The sequence below is a fragment of the Hemibagrus wyckioides genome, linkage group LG21 (assembly GCF_019097595.1).
Source record: "Hemibagrus wyckioides isolate EC202008001 linkage group LG21, SWU_Hwy_1.0, whole genome shotgun sequence".
NCBI lineage: Eukaryota > Metazoa > Chordata > Actinopteri > Siluriformes > Bagridae > Hemibagrus > Hemibagrus wyckioides.
In genome coordinates, this window is record NC_080730.1 from 5,335,779 (window position 1) to 5,357,487 (window position 21,709).

The 21,709-nt window shown below is 38.4% G+C and overlaps 5 protein-coding genes and 1 long non-coding RNA gene across 7 annotated transcripts; 2 read left to right on the forward strand and 4 right to left on the reverse strand.

Annotated features, from left to right (window-relative positions):
- The first annotated feature begins 690 nt into the window (after window positions 1-690).
- On the forward strand, window positions 691-2,585 carry LOC131342646 (hairy/enhancer-of-split related with YRPW motif protein 1-like). The gene is made up of 2 exons (XM_058373751.1): window positions 691-1,311; window positions 1,418-2,585. The coding sequence occupies exons 1-2, from the start codon at window positions 982-984 to the stop codon at window positions 1,574-1,576; spliced, it is 489 nt and encodes a 162-aa protein (XP_058229734.1). The 5' UTR covers window positions 691-981; the 3' UTR covers window positions 1,577-2,585.
- Window positions 2,586-4,685: 2,100 nt separating this feature from the next.
- On the reverse strand, window positions 4,686-6,020 carry LOC131342670 (transcription factor HES-5-like). Its single transcript, XM_058373793.1, has 2 exons — window positions 5,743-6,020; window positions 4,686-5,636 (listed from the first exon to the last, which is right to left on the reverse strand). The coding sequence occupies exons 1-2, from the start codon at window positions 5,989-5,991 to the stop codon at window positions 5,205-5,207; spliced, it is 681 nt and encodes a 226-aa protein (XP_058229776.1). The 5' UTR covers window positions 5,992-6,020; the 3' UTR covers window positions 4,686-5,204.
- Window positions 6,021-7,507: 1,487 nt separating this feature from the next.
- LOC131342706 (transcription factor HES-5-like) lies at window positions 7,508-9,236 on the reverse strand. Its single transcript, XM_058373847.1, has 2 exons — window positions 8,971-9,236; window positions 7,508-8,864 (listed from the first exon to the last, which is right to left on the reverse strand). The coding sequence occupies exons 1-2, from the start codon at window positions 9,217-9,219 to the stop codon at window positions 8,442-8,444; spliced, it is 672 nt and encodes a 223-aa protein (XP_058229830.1). The 5' UTR covers window positions 9,220-9,236; the 3' UTR covers window positions 7,508-8,441.
- Window positions 9,237-11,733: 2,497 nt separating this feature from the next.
- Window positions 11,734-13,656, reverse strand: LOC131342671 (transcription factor HES-5-like). Its single transcript, XM_058373794.1, has 2 exons — window positions 13,192-13,656; window positions 11,734-13,085 (listed from the first exon to the last, which is right to left on the reverse strand). The coding sequence occupies exons 1-2, from the start codon at window positions 13,519-13,521 to the stop codon at window positions 12,654-12,656; spliced, it is 762 nt and encodes a 253-aa protein (XP_058229777.1). The 5' UTR covers window positions 13,522-13,656; the 3' UTR covers window positions 11,734-12,653.
- Window positions 13,657-14,796: 1,140 nt separating this feature from the next.
- LOC131342847 (uncharacterized) lies at window positions 14,797-16,357 on the reverse strand. The gene is made up of 3 exons (XR_009203067.1): window positions 15,956-16,357; window positions 15,279-15,390; window positions 14,797-15,161 (listed from the first exon to the last, which is right to left on the reverse strand). It is a non-coding gene; the product is annotated as an uncharacterized LOC131342847 (long non-coding RNA).
- Window positions 16,358-19,632: 3,275 nt separating this feature from the next.
- LOC131342182 (aerolysin-like protein) lies at window positions 19,633-21,641 on the forward strand. 2 transcript variants are annotated; one of them, XM_058372853.1, is made up of 2 exons: window positions 19,633-19,781; window positions 20,379-21,638. In XM_058372853.1, the coding sequence occupies exon 2, from the start codon at window positions 20,400-20,402 to the stop codon at window positions 21,345-21,347; it is 948 nt and encodes a 315-aa protein (XP_058228836.1). In that variant the 5' UTR covers window positions 19,633-19,781; window positions 20,379-20,399; the 3' UTR covers window positions 21,348-21,638. The 2 variants fall into 2 exon arrangements, with proteins under 2 accessions (XP_058228836.1, XP_058228837.1); XM_058372854.1 differs by having other exon boundaries at window positions 19,678-19,793; window positions 20,379-21,641.
- Window positions 21,642-21,709: the final 68 nt, after the last annotated feature.

Consider the following 21,709-nt stretch of genomic DNA (forward strand, 5'->3'; position numbering starts at 1 on the left):
TCAGAATACAGTGAGGTAAAGTGTGTATTAATATTCATGGACTTTTATAACATAAATGTAAAATTGCACCACAGACCTGTTGAAATCTGGCTTCATGTGTATGATGGCCCCAAAATGTGAGAAAGTTTTAAGAATTAGTTCAACAGTTCCTGAGATCATTTAGGATACTGAAGTATTTAAGTGTCTTTCACCATGTCACTCCTCTAAATGACAAACAGCCCCTGAGGGTCTTTTCTACAAGAGACATTAGCATGTGAATAGGCACACGTCTATTGTTTCCGATCCTGTCTTTCAATGGTCAGACTGTGGGAAAGCTCAGGAAGGAAGACTCACAGTCAATCCGAAGCTCCACCAGCCACAGGGATATTTTGGGCGCACACAGGGGAGTAGACACGCTTATGGATATGAGGGTGAACTTTAACACACACTTTTGTTGACATCATTAGCATAATTATGGCACTGTGTTCTGAATCAGCGCGTCATAAAGAGTCTCACATGGGAATAGGCGCACTTCTAGCTATTTTAAACAATGATGCAGTCACAGGGGAAATAGTACTTAAGGAATTTTGATAAATATTATGGTTGACTATTTACTCATGAGTCTTTCTAATGATGATGTGTCAGGAAGTAATGAAGAATATCATTAATACAGTTGCTGATTGTATTGTTTCCACATAATATGGTGATATTATTGATTATTATATTGGATCATCATGATCCAGGCTTAAACAATGACTTTCGGATGTTTAGCTGAAGATCTGTGTTTTCCTTGTTTCTAAATCCTTGAGTATATTCACAATTTTATACTAACAAATACACAGGACAGGACATTTGCTGAATTTGTTGAAGTAGGTGTGGTTCCACACGTGTGAGCAGTAATGATGAGCGTGTGCTCTGTCACTGACACTGATCCCAACACCAGGCAGCAGATCTGCTCTCTTTACAGGGTCACCACTTTCCCAGATTCACTCAGTGTTCTCTATGGGTCCATCTCCATCACCCCACCCCTCCACCTGCTCCTCTGAGACATGGATATTGTCCTCTGCTAGAAGAACACTGAGCATGTGGCAGCCCTACATTCCTCATTGTGTGTCCAAGCTCTCCCATTGGCTCCAAACTGTGAGAACCTCCAACAAGCCCAAGACCCACACATTCATATGGAGATTTGGGAGTATAAATAGAGGAGCTGCAGCCAGTACAAATCAGACCCACTCTACACAGAGAGATCTACAGCACAGAGACACAGCCATGGCACCAACCATCACTTCAGCACTGAACATCTCAAACGAGCACCTACCTCTGAACAACAAGGTAAATTAAGATCCTGCTTCATTTCAGTGTTTATAACGACCTGCTTTCTACTCAATAACTCTTCATAGTTGAAGACGACTAAATGTTCTCTCTTTGTTATTCACAGCTGAGGAAGCCGATGGTGGAGAAGATGCGCAGAGATCGTATCAACAGCAGCACTGAGCAGCTGAAGTCTCTCCTGGCTCCAGAGTTCCTCAACCAGCAGCCTGACTCCAAACTGGAGAAAGCAGATATCCTGGAGATGACAGTCAGCTTCCTGAGATGAAAGCAGCAGCAGCAGTCTGCATTCTCCTCCAGCTCAGCGGCTGTCGATCAAGGCTTCTCCAGATGTGTACATGAGGATTTTCACTTCCTGTCCAAAGAAGAGGTGAAGACACAGAGTCAGAGAAAACTGCTGAACCACTTCCAGAATCTGCAGCCATCTTCAGACGAGAACAGGAGGGAAAGTGTTGTGGTTCAGCTGAGCTCTACAGAGCAGCAGATCATCAGCAAAGAGAAGAGTTCAGTTAAGAGCTCCCTCTGGAGGCCCTGGTGAAGAGGAGATCAAGACTCAAAGCTGGAAACACAAGTCTATGTGGACTTTATAGTTCTATTTCAAGTTCTATCTGGACTTGGATTATAAATGAACTGTTAAAACTTAACATCTTATTATTGTCTTATGGCAATAGACCTATTCCTTTCTACTCTGAGAAAGATTTTTAATTGAAGATGCTGTTAGAACCCAGTTAAGATCTGCAATCTTGCAGATTATGCCTTTTTATGTTTTTATTTCATTTTATATTGTTAAAACTTAACATCTTATTATTGTCTTATGGCAATAGACTGATACCTTTCTACTTCAAGAAAGACTCTGGCCCTGGTAAAAACTAGAGGCCTAGACTCTGTAAAATTAATGGTAGAAGTTAAACATTATCCTCTTATAGGGGAAATTTTAACTGAAAAATACTCTGAGTTAAATGTGTTTAACTTGAAAAAGTTTTTTGTTTACCTGTAAACAAGAAATTGTTCTACAATTATTTTGTCTGTATCAGATGTTTTATGCATCCTCTGTGTGGATGATTTTATTAATCATTGGTCACAATTCATACTGAATATTTGAACATTTGATTCGAGCTTTCGATTCATCAGGATTTTCTCATATTGAGAAATATTTGATCAATTTATTTGTTTTTTATAAATATATAAATTTGTCTTTTGTAAAGACCTCTTTAAGATGCTCTGTCCCCCATGCAATTGTTGTGATATATTATCACAAAGCACAGAAATACGAAGAAATAAACTGATGATTTTATCATATTTCATGGCCACTGTCTGTTTTTTCCACAACCCATTCATAATAAATACTTTTAGATCACTTCAGATTTTAATCATTTTTAATACATTAATAGAAAATAATTCTGTAGACTATAGAAAGATGCCTTTAGTTAATATCACATGTACAGATTTTTTTTTGTTGTTTTTGGTATGAGATCAATCTTTTCTCTTGATATTTTCAATATTATAGATTATTATAGAAGGTTAAACACGCTATACTATCTATACTATTCTAAATCTAGACTAATAAATGCCACAGAACATTCGTTGAAGTAGGTGTGGTTCCACACGTGTGAGCCGTAATGATGGGCGTGTGCTCTGTCAGTGACATCAATCCCAACATCAGGGAGCAGATCTGCTCTCTTTACAGGATCACCACTTTCCCAGATTTACACAGTGTTCACTGTTATAGAAGGTTAAACACTGAGCATCGCGTCTCGATCCTGCTCGCTGTGTGTGTGGAGTTTGAATGTTCTCCCCGTGCTTGGTGGGTTTCCTCCGGGTGCTCCGGTTTCCTCCCACAGTCCAAAGACATGCTTCTAGGCTGATTGGAGTCTCTAAATTGCCCGTAGTGTGTGATTGCGTGAGTGAATGAGTGTGTGTGTGCCCTGCGATGGGTTGGCACTCCGTCTAGGGTGTATCCTGCCTTGATCCCCGATGAAGCCTGAGGCTCCCCGTGACCCGAGTATAGATCAGATAAGCGGTACAGACAGTGGAATGGAATGGAATGGATCAATTCCTAAAGTGTTTTAATCCTCCTTTATCAACAAATAGTATTTTATTTAATTAAAAATATGACACATCACATTTAATCTGTATATCTAATCTTTTACCATTATTTTAACACTTTTATTTCTCCATATTTACAGTAAAGTGTATACTACACCATTTATGTACCTTAAAATAAATGCTTCTCTAAAGTGTATATTTTTCAGTGTCATGAGCTACTCTCCAGCAGTTCCCTGTCGGACCACTAGAGGGAGTTCTGGCAGGTGTTTCAATCATAGCCTGATTTTGTTTGTCATGTATTGTTTCCACGTGTGTGTTGTGCCATGCCTTTTCACCTGTTTCCATCAACTCTGATGTTCTGCCTGGTTGTACCTTTCTTTGTCAGCCATTGTTTTGTGTCATGTTCAAGTCTTCAAGCAGTGCTTCAGTTTTTATCATGTATGTGGGTCTGGTTCTCTGTTGTGACTTCCTCAGAGATCAGGGTTCGATCCATGCTCTGGCGGCGTCTCCCGAAGTTAGTCATAAACTGAATAAACTGCAATTTCTGTGGTTTTCTGTTCATCAGTTGACAAGACTTAAAGATTCCACTGGCACTTCACTTAGCGTCACAACATCAACCCCCAACACAGAAAATCTAAGTATTTAGAGAGTCTGCTTTTACATAATTTATGTTTTAAAATATTCAAGCCATTGCGTTCAAAATAGCCCGCAACATACATTATATTACCAAAACTTTTGGGACATCTGCCTTTACATGCACATGAATGTAATATGGAATTGGCCCACCATTTGCAGCTATAACAGCTTCAACTCTTCTGGGAAGGCTTTCCACAAGGTTTAGGAGTGTGTTTATGGGAATTTTTGACCATTCTTCTAGAAGCGCATTTGTGAGGTCAGGCACTGATGTCGGACAAGAAGGTCTGGCTCACAGTCTCACCTCTAATTCATCCAAAAGGTGTTCTATCAGGTTGAGGTCAGGACGAAGGAAGTTCCTCCACACCAAACTCACTCATCCATGTCTTTATGGACCTTGCTTTGTGCACTGGTGTGCGGTCATGTTGGAACAGGAAGGGGTCATCCCCAAACTGTTCCCACAAAGTTGGGAGCATGAAATTGTCCAAAATGTCTTGGTATGAAGCTGAAGCATTAAGAGTTCCTTTGACTGGAACTAAGGGGCCGAGCCCACCCCCTGAATTCAATGATTTGGAGGGGTGTTCCAAAACTTTTGGCAATATAGTGTATAGTCAACAGAACACTATATACTTTCCTAAATATGATCAGTCAGTGTGCAGAAATGGAAATTAAACAAGACAGAAATTTTCAGTGATTGTTTTATTTCGCCATGACATGAGTCAAGTACATTCAATTAATATTTTTTAAAATCTTTTACCTTCACAGAAGGAAATATTCAGAAAAGAAAATAGGCCATCCAGAAAGGATCAATATTCACTATGAAGTTCAGGCTTCTGATATTTATAGGTTAATTAAAGTCCTTGATATGATTTAGAATATTAAAGCCTTTATAAAAGGCAAATCTTCTGTACCTGTACCTGTACCAGATATAGGAAATGGATGTCAGACTTTAATGACTGACTTTACATCATTCCAAACATTAGAAATGAATATTTTTTTAGTATACAATAGCATTAAAAATAAATGCATTGAAAAAATAAGTCTCTCATGTCTTGTAGATGCAGAGGAAATCATGTGACATAACACAATATTATTCAAGTAAGATGGTGGACAAGAGTAAATTTTACCCAACAGAAAAAATACATAGGTATTACTCTCACATTAGCAGACCAATGTGGTCAACAGTGGTTAACAGAGACAGGTTCTGTCCTAGAGGACTACCAGGGCCTCCAGAGGGAGCTCTTAACTGAACTCTTCTCTTTGCTGATGATCTGCTGCTCTGTAGAGCTCAGCTGAACCACAACACTTTCCCTCCTGTTCTCGTCTGAAGATGGCTGCAGATTCTGGAAGTGGTTCAGCAGTTTTCTCTGGCTCTGTGTCTTCACCTCTTCTTTAGACAGGAAGTGAACAATGTCATGGACACATCTGGAGAAGCCTTGATTGACAGCTGTTGAGCTGGAGGAGAATGCAGGCTGCTGCTGCTGCTGCTTTTGTCTCAGGAAGCTGACTGTCATCTCCAGGATATCTGCTTTCTCCAGTTTGGAGTCAGGCTGCTGGTTGAGGAACTCTGGAGCCAGGAGAGACTTCAGCTGCTCAATGCTGCTGTTGATACGATCTCTGCGCATCTTCTCCACCATCGGCTTCCTCAGCTGTGAATAACAAAGAGAGAACATTTAATCGTCTTGAACTATGAAGAGTTATTGAGTAGAAAGCAGGTCATTATAAACACTGAAATGAAGCAGGATCTTAATTTACCTTGTTGTTCAGAGGTAGGTGCTCGTTTGAGATGTTCAGTGCTGAAGTGATGGTTGGTGCCATGGCTGTGTCTCTGTGCTGTAGATCTCTCTGTGTAGAGTGGGTCTGATTTGTACTGGCTGCAGCTCCTCTATTTATACTCCCAAATCTCCATATGAATGTGTGGGTCTTGGGCTTGTTGGAGGTTCTCACAGTTTGGAGCCAATGGGAGAGCTTGGACACACAATGAGGAATGTAGGGCTGCCACATGCTCAGTGTTCTTCTAGCAGAGGACAATATCCATGTCTCAGGGGAGCAGGTGGAGGGGTGGGGTGATGGAGATGGACTCATAGTGTGAATCTGGGAAAGTGGTGACCCTGTAAAGAGATCAGATCTGCTGCCTGATGATGGGATCAGTGTCACTGACAGAGCACACGCTCATCATTACTGCTCACACGTGTGGAACCACACCACAGTTGTGTTAGTGATGGCATTTCAGCTGAGAATATTTCCATTAAATGTGAAAATATTGTTTGTAAATCTGAAAACACATATCATTCCTCTTCTTCCATACAATCTTATTAATCACAGGCTATTTATGAATGTTTTTATCTTGAATATGAAGGACTATTTTTTATAATATTTGGGTTTCATGAGATGTCTCGTGTCATGTCTTTGCCTCATGTCTTTGTCAGTCAGTGTGAGTTTAGAGCTCGTCTGAGTTTCCCACACTGAGTCCTCTGTGCTGAGATCAATGGAGTACAAAAGCTTCAGAGTCCTGAATGAACCATTACTGATGACCAAACACTGAGTGGTGGATTGTAAAGTGACGTCAATCACCATCTGGAGGGAAAAGTCTGAACATTACCATTCCTCTGCCATATCAATGCATTTCTATTAGGTATACATTGCATGGTCATTACTTTTAAAACTCCTAACCTTAATTAAAAACTTTTAATATACTGAAGATCAATATTATCAGATACACATGGTTTGTATTTGTTTTCTCAGCTGAGGTCTGATTTATTAATTTGTCAAACAGTTAGGGACCAGTCAGGTTTAGCATGCTGACGCCATTAAGAAGTGTGACTCTGCTCTCCCGAGCTTTCCCACACTTTTCCCATTGAGATGAACAATAGACGTGTGTCCATTCAGATACTAATGACTCTCTGGGTAACCAGATCCTGACAGATTTCTTCACAAGCGTGCTGAAAAGCCATAAACACCGCATCTTAATCGAGATGGAGTCATTATTTTTCCAACATTCTGAATAATTGTCTCGTGACTTTTATTTAATTCGCCAATAAAATAGTCCACGCTATCAGAGCTTTTATTCCCCCATCATGCCACTCAATGCCGGATTACTGTAAAATTAAATACAACATTTGATTTGTTTTCCAGTTTGTGAAACTTTTATTGGTGTAATACTATCATACAACTCTGAATAAAGATTATTTTCTGAATTTTTATTGCTACGTTTCTGTTCTACGTTTTTAATTTCATTGTATATGTTGGTACTTTATATTTTCATTTTTGATAATAAACCATGCGGTTTTGGACGTTAATGGCAACTGACATTGATTCATTTCTCCTGGGGATTTTTTTAATCCTCTGCCCACTGAAAGACATTAACATGTTCAGATTTGAATCATCATTACTACATATTTCCTTTCTGTACTTCTTGTACTGTCCACATTTATTCATGTATTCTGGTTTAATGACAAAATCCATCACAGAGAAGGAAGCATTTTTGACGTATTATTTTTATTTTGTTTTCTTTCTGGGGCACTTTTGTGTTAGAGTTAAGGCAAGATAATATGCGATAATATATCACAACAGTCACTTGAAGAATTCTTCAATACACATGGTGCTCATAATAGAGCAGAGTTTAAACAGTTAGTCTTTACAAAAGACACACAAAACATCTCCGACAGCTAAAATCTGTTAAAAAATAAAAATAAAAATTAATATTTCTCAAAAGAAATAATCAATAGAAATTAAACATGAAATGCCTCAACAGATACTGTCAAGGGCAAAATGTATGTTTCATAATAAACAGTACCAGACAAAAGGTACAAAATAAACCTTTTACAAAGGTAAAAAGATGTAAAACTTCTCATATGAAATGAGAAAAAAGGGATGAATAATCAACATACTGACAAAAAAGACAGTAAAATCCCATTTCAAATAAATGGACATTTAAAGCTTAATAATTCTGTATTAATCAGAATGTGATCACCTTCACAGAAGGCATTTGATGCTTATAGACCACTATATAAATCTAGTGTATTCATCCAGAATGTACATAATACATGTATTTCACAGTATAACTGGCAACCAATTCTCTAAAATGTGATCAAACCCGATCAAATAAAATCAAAATATATTCTCAAATGTAATTGTCAAATTTAAAGATAACATAAATTCTAATTTTTATAAAGAACAATACACACAGTGTTTTTCTTTCTAAAAACTGAAAACAGTTTTTCTATAATATTCATGTTTAACATAAACATGCATTATCAAGACTGTAGATCCCAACTGGAGTCTACCAGCATCTTCATGGAGAATCTTTCTTGAAGTAGAAAGGCATCAGTCTATTGCCATAAGACAATAATAAGATGTTAAGTTTTAACAATATAGTCCTGTTCACACAGAAGTAAAAACATACAATAGTCCACATAGACTTGTGTTTTCTGCTTTGAGTCTTGATCTCCTCTTCACCAGGGCCTCCAGAGGGAGCTCTTAACTGAACTCTTCTCTTTGCTGATGATCTGCTGCTCTGTAGAGCTCAGCTGAACCACAACACTTTCCCTCCTGTTCTCGTCTGAAGATGGCTGCAGATTCTGGAAGTGGTTCAGCAGTTTTCTCTGACTCTGTGTCTTCACCTCTTCTTTAGACAGGAAGTGAACAATGTCATGGACACATCTGGAAAAGCCTTGATTGACCGCTGTTGAGCTGGAGGAGAATGCAGGCTGCTGCTGTTGTCTCAGGAAGCTGACTGTCATCTCCAGGATATCTGCTTTCTCCAGTTTGGAGTCAGGCTGCTGGTTGAGGAACTCTGGAGCCAGGAGAGACTTCAGCTGCTCAATGCTGCTGTTGATACGATCTCTGCGCATCTTCTCCACCATCGGCTTCCTCAGCTGCGAATAACAAAGAGAGAACATTTAATCGTCTTGAACTATGAAGAGTTATTGAGTAGAAAGCAGGTCATTATAAACACTGAAATGAAGCAGGATCTTAATTTACCTTGTTGTTCAGAGGTAGGTGCTCGTTTGAGATGTTCAGTGCTGAAGTGATGGTTGGTGCCAGGGCTGTGTCTCTGTGCTGTAGATCTCTCTGTGTAGAGTGGGTCTGATTTGTACTGGCTGCAGCTCCTCTATTTATACTCCCAAATCTCCATATGAATGTGTGGGTCTTGGGCTTGTTGGAGGTTCTCACAGTTTGGAACCAATGGGAGAGCTTGGACACACAATGAGGAATGTAGGGCTGCCACATGCTCAGTGTTCTTCTAGCAGAGGACAATATCCATGTCTCAGGGGAGCAGGTGGAGGGGTGGGGTGATGGAGATGGACTCATAGAGAACACTGAGTGAATCTGGGAAAGTGGTGACCCTGTAAAGAGAGCAGATCTGCTGCCTGATGTTGGGATCAGTGTCACTGACAGAGCACACGCTCATCATTACTGCTCACACGTGTGGTGGTGACACTTATTTTAATTATTAATTTAGATCAATTTTTATGGCTAATTTCTAAAATAATCATATTGCCTATCAAGAAATGATCACCGGTTGTTGATAGTTACCCCAGGTGTCCTGGTAATCCTTGATCTTAACAATAATGATTAGCTCTTAATCATTACAGTTATGATCTTTACTTTTGGCTGCATCATTTTCTACATTATATTTAACTGCTCCTATAGTAATGTCAAGAGGATAACTGTAAGGTAAAATTCACCCTCATATCCATAAGTGTGTCTACTCCCTTGTGTGAACCCAAATATCCAGTGGGTGGTGGAGTTTAGGATGGTAATGACGATAGACTGTGACTCTTCCCTCCTGAGCTTTCCCACACTCTGACTATTGAAAGAGTGAGCCAGAAACAATAGAAGTGTGCCTATTCACATGCTAATATATCTTTCAGGCTAATCTTTAGAAAAGACGGGGCAGTTCCTCCTCTATTGCCCCTGAGGGCTCTACCCTTCTTCCTGCACACACTTAATACATTACTTTCATTACAAGGTGTTACATTTTTGCTGTCATTCCTTATCAACAGGTCTCAATAACATGAGCTTTAGAATTCTTCATTTGTAACTTTATCTCAGATTTCAGATTTCATTTAGACTTAATTAATTACCTTAGACACATAACCTAAAATTATTATATTTGTTAGATTATAAAAAAAATATAAAAATCTCCTGGATAAATTTAGCACCATATAATCTTTTGTTTATATCCTAAAAATCATCAGGACACAGACCTTTGTCAGTGTTATCATTTTCACATTTATGGATCAGTCATTCGTTTTTTTTATAATGAAAATGATTTAGTTTGATTTTTTTGGAATTGTTTTCCAATTTTTTTCCAAATTTTCTTCCACAAATAATAATTTGAATTTTTTTATTTATTTATTTTTTTTATATATAAATATCAAAAAATTGTTTAATTGATAATCTACATAGTTGTTGAATATATCATGGGTCAGGGTATCAGAATTCAACTTCCAATAAAACAATGATTGAATTATTTATCCATTACTGAGGGGTTTAGGGAAATTAAATTCACTATTGTAGCTCATTTCGTGGATTCTTTCTATTCTTTGATTCTTTCTATTAATTCTATTCTAAGTCCACATGCAAAATAATTTTGCTAGATGGAATGTTTTTAAAAAATATATATATACACATATTGAAACTGACATTTTATGCCTAAACTTGCATTCTGTGCTTTTTCTTCCATCAATACTGAGCCTCCAGATGTAACAGATGTGTCTCTTGTCATGTCTTTGTCAGTCAGTGTGAGTTTAGAGCTCGTCTGAGTTTCCCACACTGAGTCCTCTGTGCTGAGATCAATGGAGTACAAAAGCTTCAGAGTCCTGAATGAACCATTACTGATGACCAAACACACCGAGTCTGACGTCACTCACCATCTGGAGGGAAAGATTCTTATTGGCTGAAATGTCCTGTTAATATTCACATATTTTTATTGTTTTTTGCTTGTTTCATAGTTCCTTCTTTGTACAAAAAACAATTAATAATAATAATTGTTTGGATGAAGCTATTTTAACTAAAAACACAAGAATATATGAGAAGCCCTCAAAAGTTCTTCAGTAAGTGAAAGGTGGAAAAGTTCCTAAAAATGACTTGTTGGTATCTTTATAATTGAGAAACATTCCTTTTTAGGGTTCTAAGTTGAACTTTTATGGACTGATCCTGACCACTTACATTCCACATATCACTGTTGTTGTTTTTAATAACAAGACACGTCTTGGGGTTGTCTTTTAATTTAGATTACTTTTCATTTCAAAAGTCTAAAATGGATTAATATTATCTGTTAATTGTTGATCTGTTAATTTATGAGGTCAATATATCCAACAACTACAGCGATCATCTCTGATCTATCTTTGTGTTGACCTTCAATATTCTCATCATAATCTTCAATAACATTCCTATAACTGTTTTCCTCTTCTCAATCTGTATCTGTATCTAAAATTCCTGTTCTCTTTGTGAGTGTTTATATCAAACACACTGTTTGAGGTTGCAGGTCCATGATTATGCTAATTCTACTGTAATGTTCACCCTCATATCCAGTGCCTCTGCTTTCTCTGTGTGCAACAAAATCCTCAACAGCTGGTGGAGTTCAGGACATTAATGACCACAGAGTCTGATTCTTATCTCCTGAGTTGTTTTGCACTCTGACCCTCAAAGACATCTGAACACTCAGAGGAATGCATTACAAAGAGAAGAAAGTTCTTCAGAGATATTTTTATTTGTTTTCTTTCTGGGGCACTTTTGTGTTAGAGTTAAGGCAAGATAATATGCGATAATATATCACAACAGTCACTTGAAGAATTCTTCAATACACATGGTGCTCATAATAGAGCTTTAAACAGAGCTTTAAACAGTTTGTCTTTACAAAAGACACACAAAACATCTCCGACAGCTAAAATCTGTTAAAAAAATAAAAATTAATATTTCTCAAAAGAAATAATCAATAGAAATTAAACATGAAATGCCTCAACAGATACTGTCAAGGGCAAAATGTATGTTTCATAATAAACAGTACCACACAAAAGGTACAAAATAAACCTTTTACAAAGGTAAAAACATGTAAAACTTCTCAAAGGGATGAATAATCAACATGAAGCATATTGATAAACTGACACTAAAATCCCATTTCAAATAAATGGAAATTTAACGCTTAATAATTCTGTATTAATCAGAATGTGATCACCTTCACAGAAGGCATTTGATGCTTATAGACCACTATATAAAGCTAGTGTATTCATCCAGAATGTACATAGTACATGTATTTCACAGTGTAATTGGTGACCAATTCTCTAAAATGTGATCAGTCCCGATAAAATAAAATCAAAATATATTCTCAAATGTAATAGTGAAATTTAAAGATAATACAAATTATAGTTCTTATAAAGAACAATACACACAGTGTTTGTCTTTCTAAAAACTGAAAGCAGTTTCTAAATATTATTCATGTTTAACATAAACATGCATTGTCAAGACTGTAGTTCTTGACATTGCTCCAAACTGGATTCTACTACAATCTTCAGGAATCTTTCTTGAAGTAGAAAGGTATCAGTCTATTGCCATAAGACAATAATAAGATGTTAAGTTTAACAACTCAGTTATGATCTGAAAGAATCTAAAAAGTCCACATAGACTTGTGTTTCCAGCTTTGAGTCTTGATCTCCTCTTCACCAGGGCCTCCAGAGGGAGCTCTTAACTGAACTCTTCTCTTTGCTGATGATCTGCTGCTCTGTAGAGCTCAGCTGAACCACAACACTTTCCCTCCTGTTCTCGTCTGAAGATGGCTGCAGATTCTGGAAGTGGTTCAGCAGTTTTCTCTGACTCTGTGTCTTCACCTCTTCTTTAGACAGGAAGTGAACAATGTCATGGACACATCTGGAGAAGCCTTGATTGACAGCTGTTGAGCTGGAGGAGAATGCAGGCTGCTGCTGCTGCTGCTGTTGTCTCAGGAAGCTGACTGTCATCTCCAGGATATCTGCTTTCTCCAGTTTGGAGTCAGGCTGCTGGTTGAGGAACTCTGGAGCCAGGAGAGACTTCAGCTGCTCAATGCTGCTGTTGATACGATCTCTGCGCATCTTCTCCACCATCGGCTTCCTCAGCTGTGAATAACAAAGAGAGAACATTTAATCGTCTTGAACTATGAAGAGTTATTGAGTAGAAAGCAGGTCATTATAAACACTGAAATGAAGCAGGATCTTAATTTACCTTGTTGTTCAGAGGTAGGTGCTCGTTTGAGATGTTCAGTGCTGAAGTGATGGTTGGTGCCATGGCTGTGTCTCTGTGCTGTAGATCTCTCTGTGTAGAGTGGGTCTGATTTGTACTGGCTGCAGCTCCTCTATTTATACTCCCAAATCTCCATATGAATGTGTGGGTCTTGGGCTTGTTGGAGGTTCTCACACTTTGGAGCCAATGGGAGAGCTTGGACACACAATGAGGAATGTAGGGCTGCCACATGCTCAGTGTTCTTCTAGCAGAGGACAATATCCATGTCTCAGGGGAGCAGGTGGAGGGGTGGGGTGATGGAGATGGACTCATAGAGAACACTGAGTGAATCTGGGAAAGTGGTGACCCTGTAAAGAGATCAGATCTGCTGCCTGATGTTGGGATCAGTCTCAGTGACAGAGCACACGCTCATCATTACTGCTCACACGTGTGGAGTCACAACTCAAATGACCTTCTTGTCAGCTTTAATTAGAGAACCATTTAGCCTGGAATGTAGAAATATCTGATACAAATATAAGAAATTAAGAATTTAAATACAGTACACTGTTCAAGGCAAATATCTCTACAGTTTATTATAGTGAGATTTTTTATTACTTTTAGGGGATTTACCAATATTATTGATATGAATTGATGTATTGCAGTATATAATACAGCTGAAAAGGGTATATTTGAGTTATATGAAGTGCCTTAAAGTTTGTTAACAGACAGTCCAGATGTAACAGATGTGTCTCGTGTCATGTCTTTGTCAGTCAGTGTGAGTTTAGAGTTTGTCTGAGTTTCCCACACTGAGTCCACTGTGCTGAGATCAATGGAGTACAAAAGCTTTAGAGACCTGACTGGACCTTCACATCACTCACCATCTGGAGGGAAAAGTCTGAACATGTTGCTCGAATTTCACCCTGATTAAACAGAAAGCACTGATGGTGGTTGCTGCTTTAAGTCCTGTAAGTTGCGAGGTGAGGGCCATGGAGGATCTGCTGCGAACATCTTGGTGCCAGATACCACAGCACACCTTCTGGGATCTAGTGGAGTCCATGCCTTCGACGGGTCAGGGCTGTTTTGGCAGCAAAAGTGGGACCAACACAATATTAGGCTGTTCACTGTTAAAAATTGTCCCGTTAAAAAACAGTAAGTTACTGGCAGCAGAGTTGCCAGCAAGTTACTGTTAAATTAACAGTGTCTTGCTGTTGTTGAAATTTACAGTTTGTTACTGTTTTTGGAAATACAGCATAAAGCTGTTATTTTCTACATTAACAGTAAATTACTGTCAAAAGCATTAACAGTAAATTAATGTTCATTTGCACTTTTTTATTTACTGTAAGCTACAAATGTTATTATATTGAGAAATGGTCTGCTAAAAAAAAAAAAGATGATTTATTTTTCTAGATATTTCTTTGATTTTTATGAAATTAAATTATTTAATTCATTATAATAATAATAAAAACATGTTTAATACAATTTACAAATGTAGACTTTAAAACATTTAACACAATGCAGTGTAACTTCAAAGCGTGCTTTATTACACCTTTGCAAAACCTGACAAACAAAATCCACTTTAATCACAAGATGTTCTGAAAATTAGTGGCAAGTGGAATGACTAAATAAACTTAAGCTTCAGAATAAACATGTTTAACTGAATAAACAAAACATTTATGTAACATTAGATAAAACTAAATGAGTGACTAACTACTTAGTGAATAGGAATTACTGAATGAAGGAAGAATGAAATCAAAATTTAAATAAAAGCAGGTTTATGTCGTGTGTGAAGAGTATGTGTAAGGTGTGTGTGTGTGTGTGTGTGGTATGTCAGTGAATGAGTGGGTTCACTTATATGAAGTCCCACTCAAAGTCCATTAGTCTTTTAAGTAGACTGGCAACCCGAGTGTTGACTGATTTCTTTTTGTGGGTGACCTTCCTTGTCCGCTTTGACAGGACATGTCCACCCTTGGTGCCTTTTTCGGGATTCATACCAATGAAAAAACAAATGCGTACATTCAGAATTAGTGTGGGTAAAAGTTTACATAACGAGAATGTGAACAGAAATTAATATTTTAATCTAAGCATCTAACCTCGAAAACACAGCAGCAAGCCCAGACTGAAAACTTGGCTGGATGCCCTCACAGATTATTTGCCCCTCAAAACTGATCATCCATTCATCAGTGCAGCTTCCTGGTTTTTCACCTAAAGCATTCCAAAGAAAAAACAATGTCAGTAGTCATGTAACATATTCATTTTCTACTGCAGGATTGCAAATGAATGCAAGGGAAACTGAAATCATTTTACTTAGTCACAGAGCCCTGTTACTTTAACATAATAAATGCATTTCAAAATCTTGATTGTGGACTGGTCTGGACAGTCAACACTTGTATATGCTGTGTTTTGTGAAATTGTTATTGCCATTTTTATGACTTATTTAACTCGATATTTTTGCAAATCCATGGTAAAAGGAAACTCAAACGCGCTAGCCTGACAGACAAGAACAAGCCTCATTTGTTCTCACATGTCAAGCAAGCATGTTTGCTCCATGTATGCTCAATGATGAATATTTATACGTGAATAAACAAAATGAAATTCATACATTCACAATAACTTCATAACCTTTTTGAATTTTTTTTTGGACGTTCAGCTGATGAACAAAAATAATGAAGGAATTTTCACAATATATGCATTTGCTTTCCAAAGATGAACGAAAGTCTTAAAAGAGAAGTTCACTTGCAGAACAAAAATCTACAAATAATCCCCTCACCCCCTTGTCATCCAAGATGTTCATGTCTTTCTTCCTGCAGTCGTAAAGAAATGATGTCTTTTGAGGAAAACATTTCAGGTTTCTTCTCCATATAGTGGACTTCTATGGTGCCCACGAGTTTGACCTTCCTGAATGCAGATTAAATGCAGCATCAAAGGGCTCTAAACCTCCATCCCAGCCCAGGAAGAAGGCTCTTAACTCGCAAAATGATTGGTTATAATTTAAAAATTACCTTTTATATACTTTTTAAGCTCAAATGTTCGTCTTGTCTAGCTCTGCATGTACTCTGTGTGGACAGTCTTTGAGGATTAAAAAGTTAACTAAAAAAATCTCCAACAAAACAAAAAGTAACATTCCAATACAAGCAAACATACAAAACAACACTAAAAATTTCGAACAGGAATTATTCTTACTGAGTATTCTATCACTTAACTTATTCTAACGAACTTGAATCCAAGCAATCCAAAATACAGCCAACATTAAAGAAACAAAAGAAAAAAACTCCCCGCAGAATAATTATGTACTAATTAGAACAAGCTTACTCAAATTCGCAAGCAGAACGTTACACATTGAAGGTACACTATATTGCCAAAAGTATTCGCTCACCTGCCTTGACTCGCATATGAACTTAAGTGACATCCCATTCCTAATCCATAGGGTTCAATATGACGTCGGTCCACCCTTTGCAACTATAACAGCTTCAACTCTTCTGGGAAGGCTGTCCACAAGGTTTAGGAGTGTGTTTATGGGAATTTTTGATCATTCTTCCAGAAGCGCATTTGTGGGGTCACACACTGATGTTGGACGAGAAGGCCTGGCTCTCAGTCTCCGCTCTAATTCATCCCAAAGGTGTTCTATCGGGTTGAGGTCAGGACTCTGTGCAGGCCAGTCAAGTTCCTCCACACCAGACTCTGTCATCCATGTCTTTATGGACCTTGCTTTGTGCACTGGTGCACAGTCATGTTGGAAGAGGAAGGGGCCAGCTCCAAACTGTTCCCACAAAGTTGGGAGCATGGAATTGTCCAAAATGTCTTGGTATGCTGAAGCATTCAGAGTTCCTTTGACTGGAACTAAGGGGCCAAGCCCAGCTCCTGAAAAACAACCCCACACCATAATCCCCCCTCCACCAAACTTTACACTTGGCACAATGCAGTCAGACAAGTACCGTTCTCCTGGCAACCGCCAAACCCAGACTCGTCCATCAGATTGCCAGATGGAGAAGCGCGATTCGTCACTCCAGAGAACGCGTCTCCACTGCTCTAGAGTCCAGTGGCGGCGTGCTTTACACCACTGCATCCGACGCTTTGCATTGCACTTGGTGATGTATGGCTTGGATGCAGCTGCTCGGCCATGGAAACCCATTCCATGAAGCTCTCTGCGCACTGTTCTTGAGCTAATCTGAAGGCCACATGAAGTTTGGAGGTCTGTAGCGATTGACTCTGCAGAAAGTTGGCGACCTCTTCGCACTATGCGCCTCAGCATCCGCTGACCCCGCTCCGTCAGTTTACGTGGCCTACCACTTTGTGGCTGAGTTGCTGTCGTTCCCAAACACTTCCACGTTCTTAGAATACAGCTGACAGTTGACTGTGGAATATTTAGGAGCGAGGAAATTTCACGACTGGATTTGTTGCACAGGTGGCATCCTATCACAGTTCCACGCTGGAATTCACTGAGCTCCTGAGAGCGACCCATTCTTTCACAAATGTTTGTAAAAACAGTCTGCATGCCTAGGTGCTTGATTTTATACACCTGTGGCCATGGAAGTGATTGGAACACCTGATTCTGATTATTTGGTTGGGTGAGCGAATACTTTTGGCAATATAGTGTATGTGAAAAGATAGCAAGTTAAAATTAGCAAGCGAGATGATGATAATTTCAGCGTGCTATATGACATCAATCTGACTTCGATGCTACAGTATTTAAAGGCTTACTTTGCAGAAGAGATTATATTATCATGTTTATTTGAACTTGCCTTGTATCCGGGAAATATCTGAATCAAATCCAGCTCCACTCTATGATGCCGTTGGCACGTTACGGGTTTAGCACCGAAATGAACGTAAAACAGTTACACAATCAGCATCCACAATTATTACAGCACAGTTATTTGCAATTATTTTGTGTAAAATAAACGCAAGTCAAATGTGCACTCACCGGTTAAGTCGCAGGACGAAAATCCACATGCTCGCTTTCTGTTCCAAAAAGTACTGTTTTCTTTCCTTCGTGAAATAAATACGGTAAAATACAATACCAAAACAGTAATGCACTGCTTTTGAACATAACAGGATTATACTGATAAAATTCCGCCTTAAATTAACAGCAATTTTTCGATCATATCCGAATATTTTTGAGGTCTTGCACACGATGCCTTCCGGTTTCCTTTTTGGTGTGAGTCAGTGTTGCTGCTCAGGATCAGACATCAGAAATCTGTTTCTCTGTTAAGCTGTGTGAAGAAAAGAATGATTGTAAGGTTAGGAAAAATAATTAAATTGAAGTTGATCGTAAATGAATGTGAATTTCAACAATATGACTGAGTCAGTGGGAAAAGATCTCTTTTTTAGGCACCTAAAAAGTACCTAGTAGCTAACTTTTCAGATTTCACTGAAAACCTCACTAAAAGGGGGGGAGTGTGAGAAAATGGTCCGGTTGATGACACTGTAAGAGCGTTCTTTTTGGGCAAAAGCCCACTGATCCATTCAGCAGATTTACAGAAACTTGAGCAATGACATAACAGAGTGCAGAACCCTGTATGTCCATGCATGCTCCAACAACCACATTTTAGTGCTTTCTCAACAAGTGTGTGTGAATGTGGTGTGTATGTGTCAACACCATGAGCTTGGTTACTCTCTCTCTCTCAGATATTCTTTTCTCGTATTTTTCTTGAAGTCTTAGGAATCTGCCTTGTGCATTGTGTATGCATCAAAATTAGACACCACACTGACCGTACAAAAACTGGCCGACCCGTCTGCCTTGGGCACCAAGATCACGGGGCTACTCCAATCAGTTGGGACTCGTTGATTAACCACATGTTGAGCGTAGCTTTGAGCTCATCGTGAACCACGTATTGAAGAGTCAGCTAAAATAAGTTTAAAATCTAAGTGTGTTTAATTTTCAGTCTCACCTCGTGAGTCTAAGCTTCAGAAACTCTGCTCTTATTTGATCAGTAGCGCATTTTCAGATAACATAAGCTACATGTGAAAAAACACAGGCTTCAGAAAAATATAAAACAAAAAATACAGCACATTTGCACGATACTCTAATTTCGGGTTCTGACGAAATTCGGAAATTTATATGTTTTGGGCCATACTTCTGCACACGGCTCTTCTTTGGAACAAGGGCATTGCCCAAAACTCTAACTCATATTTCAAGGACTTATAAGGAAATAAGGATATTTCTGCCTTGCTGTTCAAACTTGCATAACAAATGGTATGCAGCTGAAGAGATGCATCTTAGGAACTGTGAGAATGGACACTGAGAAAGAATCATGTGTAAGCATGTTCAAATTCTTTTTGCTTGGCAACAAAAACTCAAACAAATACAGCACTGCATCAAAACCTGCCTCATTATCCAGTAAAGCACTGTGGGTGTTTTTATGATGGCTTTGTCAACCTACTTTTTTTTATAGTAGTGCTATTATAGAGATGTGATCAACTAGATACAAGTTCTCTCTTGTCTTGTTGTTTCTTAGGAACTTAGTAGGTTGGACTAAAAGTCCCAATTCTGCTTATAGGAGGCAATATAAACCTTCTGTCGTATCCAGTAAACTTACTTCCTTAACACGACTCTCTTTAGGAGCACATTTCTTGCGATCTGCTTCTCACCTGCTTCTGTAAGTGTAGCTGTGAGTCTTGTTTGTATTATATGTTATTGAATTTAAGTTTAGGAATGTGTTCAATATTTTCAAGAGGAAGAGAGATTATAAATATCTATATGATTTAATGCTTTATGCTTCCCTTTAAATAACATTATTTACCACATTAGTAATGATTAGCTGTTTTGGGTTTTCATGTTCCTAATTTAGCACTTGTCTAAGTTGTAAATACTGGATCTTGCTTCAGCCTCAGTTCTGCCAGTTCCTTATGGACTACATTCTAATCACAGACTTTATAAACATTGGTCACTATTTATCAATTAGCACAAGTGTTAGATATTATGTCATATAACTTAATATAACAGAACGTTAAAAAAACCTTAATGTAAAAGGTTACCCTATCAGTATTAACAAATAACAGACTGCAATGATTTCTTGCTAACGCTTTATGATCTCAATCAGCAAGTAATGCAGCCAGCAGCTCAAAATAACATTGCAGATATTTCAGTATCTTAATGGTAAACAATGTTTACTATTATTGGCCATAATTCTTGCCTGTTCCTCAGAATATTCATTTTCATTTTAACATATTAAACTTGTTTTTGTCTTTTTAAGGTGCACACTAAGTGCAAAATCATGTCATACTTGGCACCAGTCCTTAGAATTGGAGGGCAAGGAGGAAGTGAATTTGATTTTAATGGTATTGGAAACGGAGCCACACTGAAAAAGATCTGGGTTTGGGCCGGCGGCTGGCAGATAAAAGCCATCAAGGTTTGGCTAACTGACGGCCAGTCCAGGCAATTTGGTAACTCTGATGGGAAGTATTCAGAATTTACATTTGAAGATGGAGAGTATTTCACTTCCCTTTCACTTTGGGGAAATGGAGCTGGAACACGTCTGGGTGCCATCAAATTCAAGACGAATTATAAAAACACAACACGTGAGTTCTTCGCACACATGACAGACTGGGGGCTGAAAAAAGAATATCCAATTGATGTGGGATCTGGGATCTGCATGGGAATTGCAGGCCGTGCCGGTTCAGATATTGATTCCTTATGCTTCATATTCATCAACACCGTCAAATCTACTAAGCTAACAAATGTTCAGTATCCCACGCTTCATAGTGTGATACCTAATGTCGCTGTTGAGGAAATCAAATCCACGACTTACCGAAATAATACCAGTCAAACTCAAGAATACAAATTAGAAACCTCCAAAACAATCACCAGAAAGTCATCCTGGTCTGTTACCAACAAGCTGGAAACCTCCTTTAACATGGAAGTGAAAGCAGGAATTCCAGAGGTTGTGGAAGTAACAGCTGGATTCAGTCTCACAGTGGGAAGCGAGAGCTCATATGGTTTGGAGAACACTGAGGAGAGATCTGAGCGGTTTTCTTTTCCTGTCAAAGTCCCTCCAGGGAAAACCGTGGATGTGGACATTACAATCGGCCGGGCTACAGTTGATCTCCCCTACAATGGTACGGTCCAGATTACCTGCTACAATAACAGTGTGCTGGAGTTTAAAACCAGTGGAACCTACAAAGGGCTGAGTTACACTGATGCAAAAATAATTGTGAATGAATAAAAAAAAAAAGCCTGTAAATGCCACATCTTTAGAAAGAGCTTGGTGCAGAAGCACATCTTATGATTGTTAAACGATTTATTAAGAACCATTCTGAGAAATGAAACAAATCTCAAGTGATAATTTTGCATATTTAGTATGATGTAGCTTGCTCTAAATTTTCTTTCTTACTGTATCACTTGTTAACTTACTGCTATAGAGATGATTCTTCTGCTTGTTTTTAATCTGTAAAGATTTCAGTGAATGAAATTGACCTCTGCTTCTGACTTTAAATAAAAATTTGCATGTGCCAAATTGTGTTGTGTTACACTGAGCTTCATGTAGAATTAAATGTTTCCTCCACTTACGTAGATGGTACACCAGTG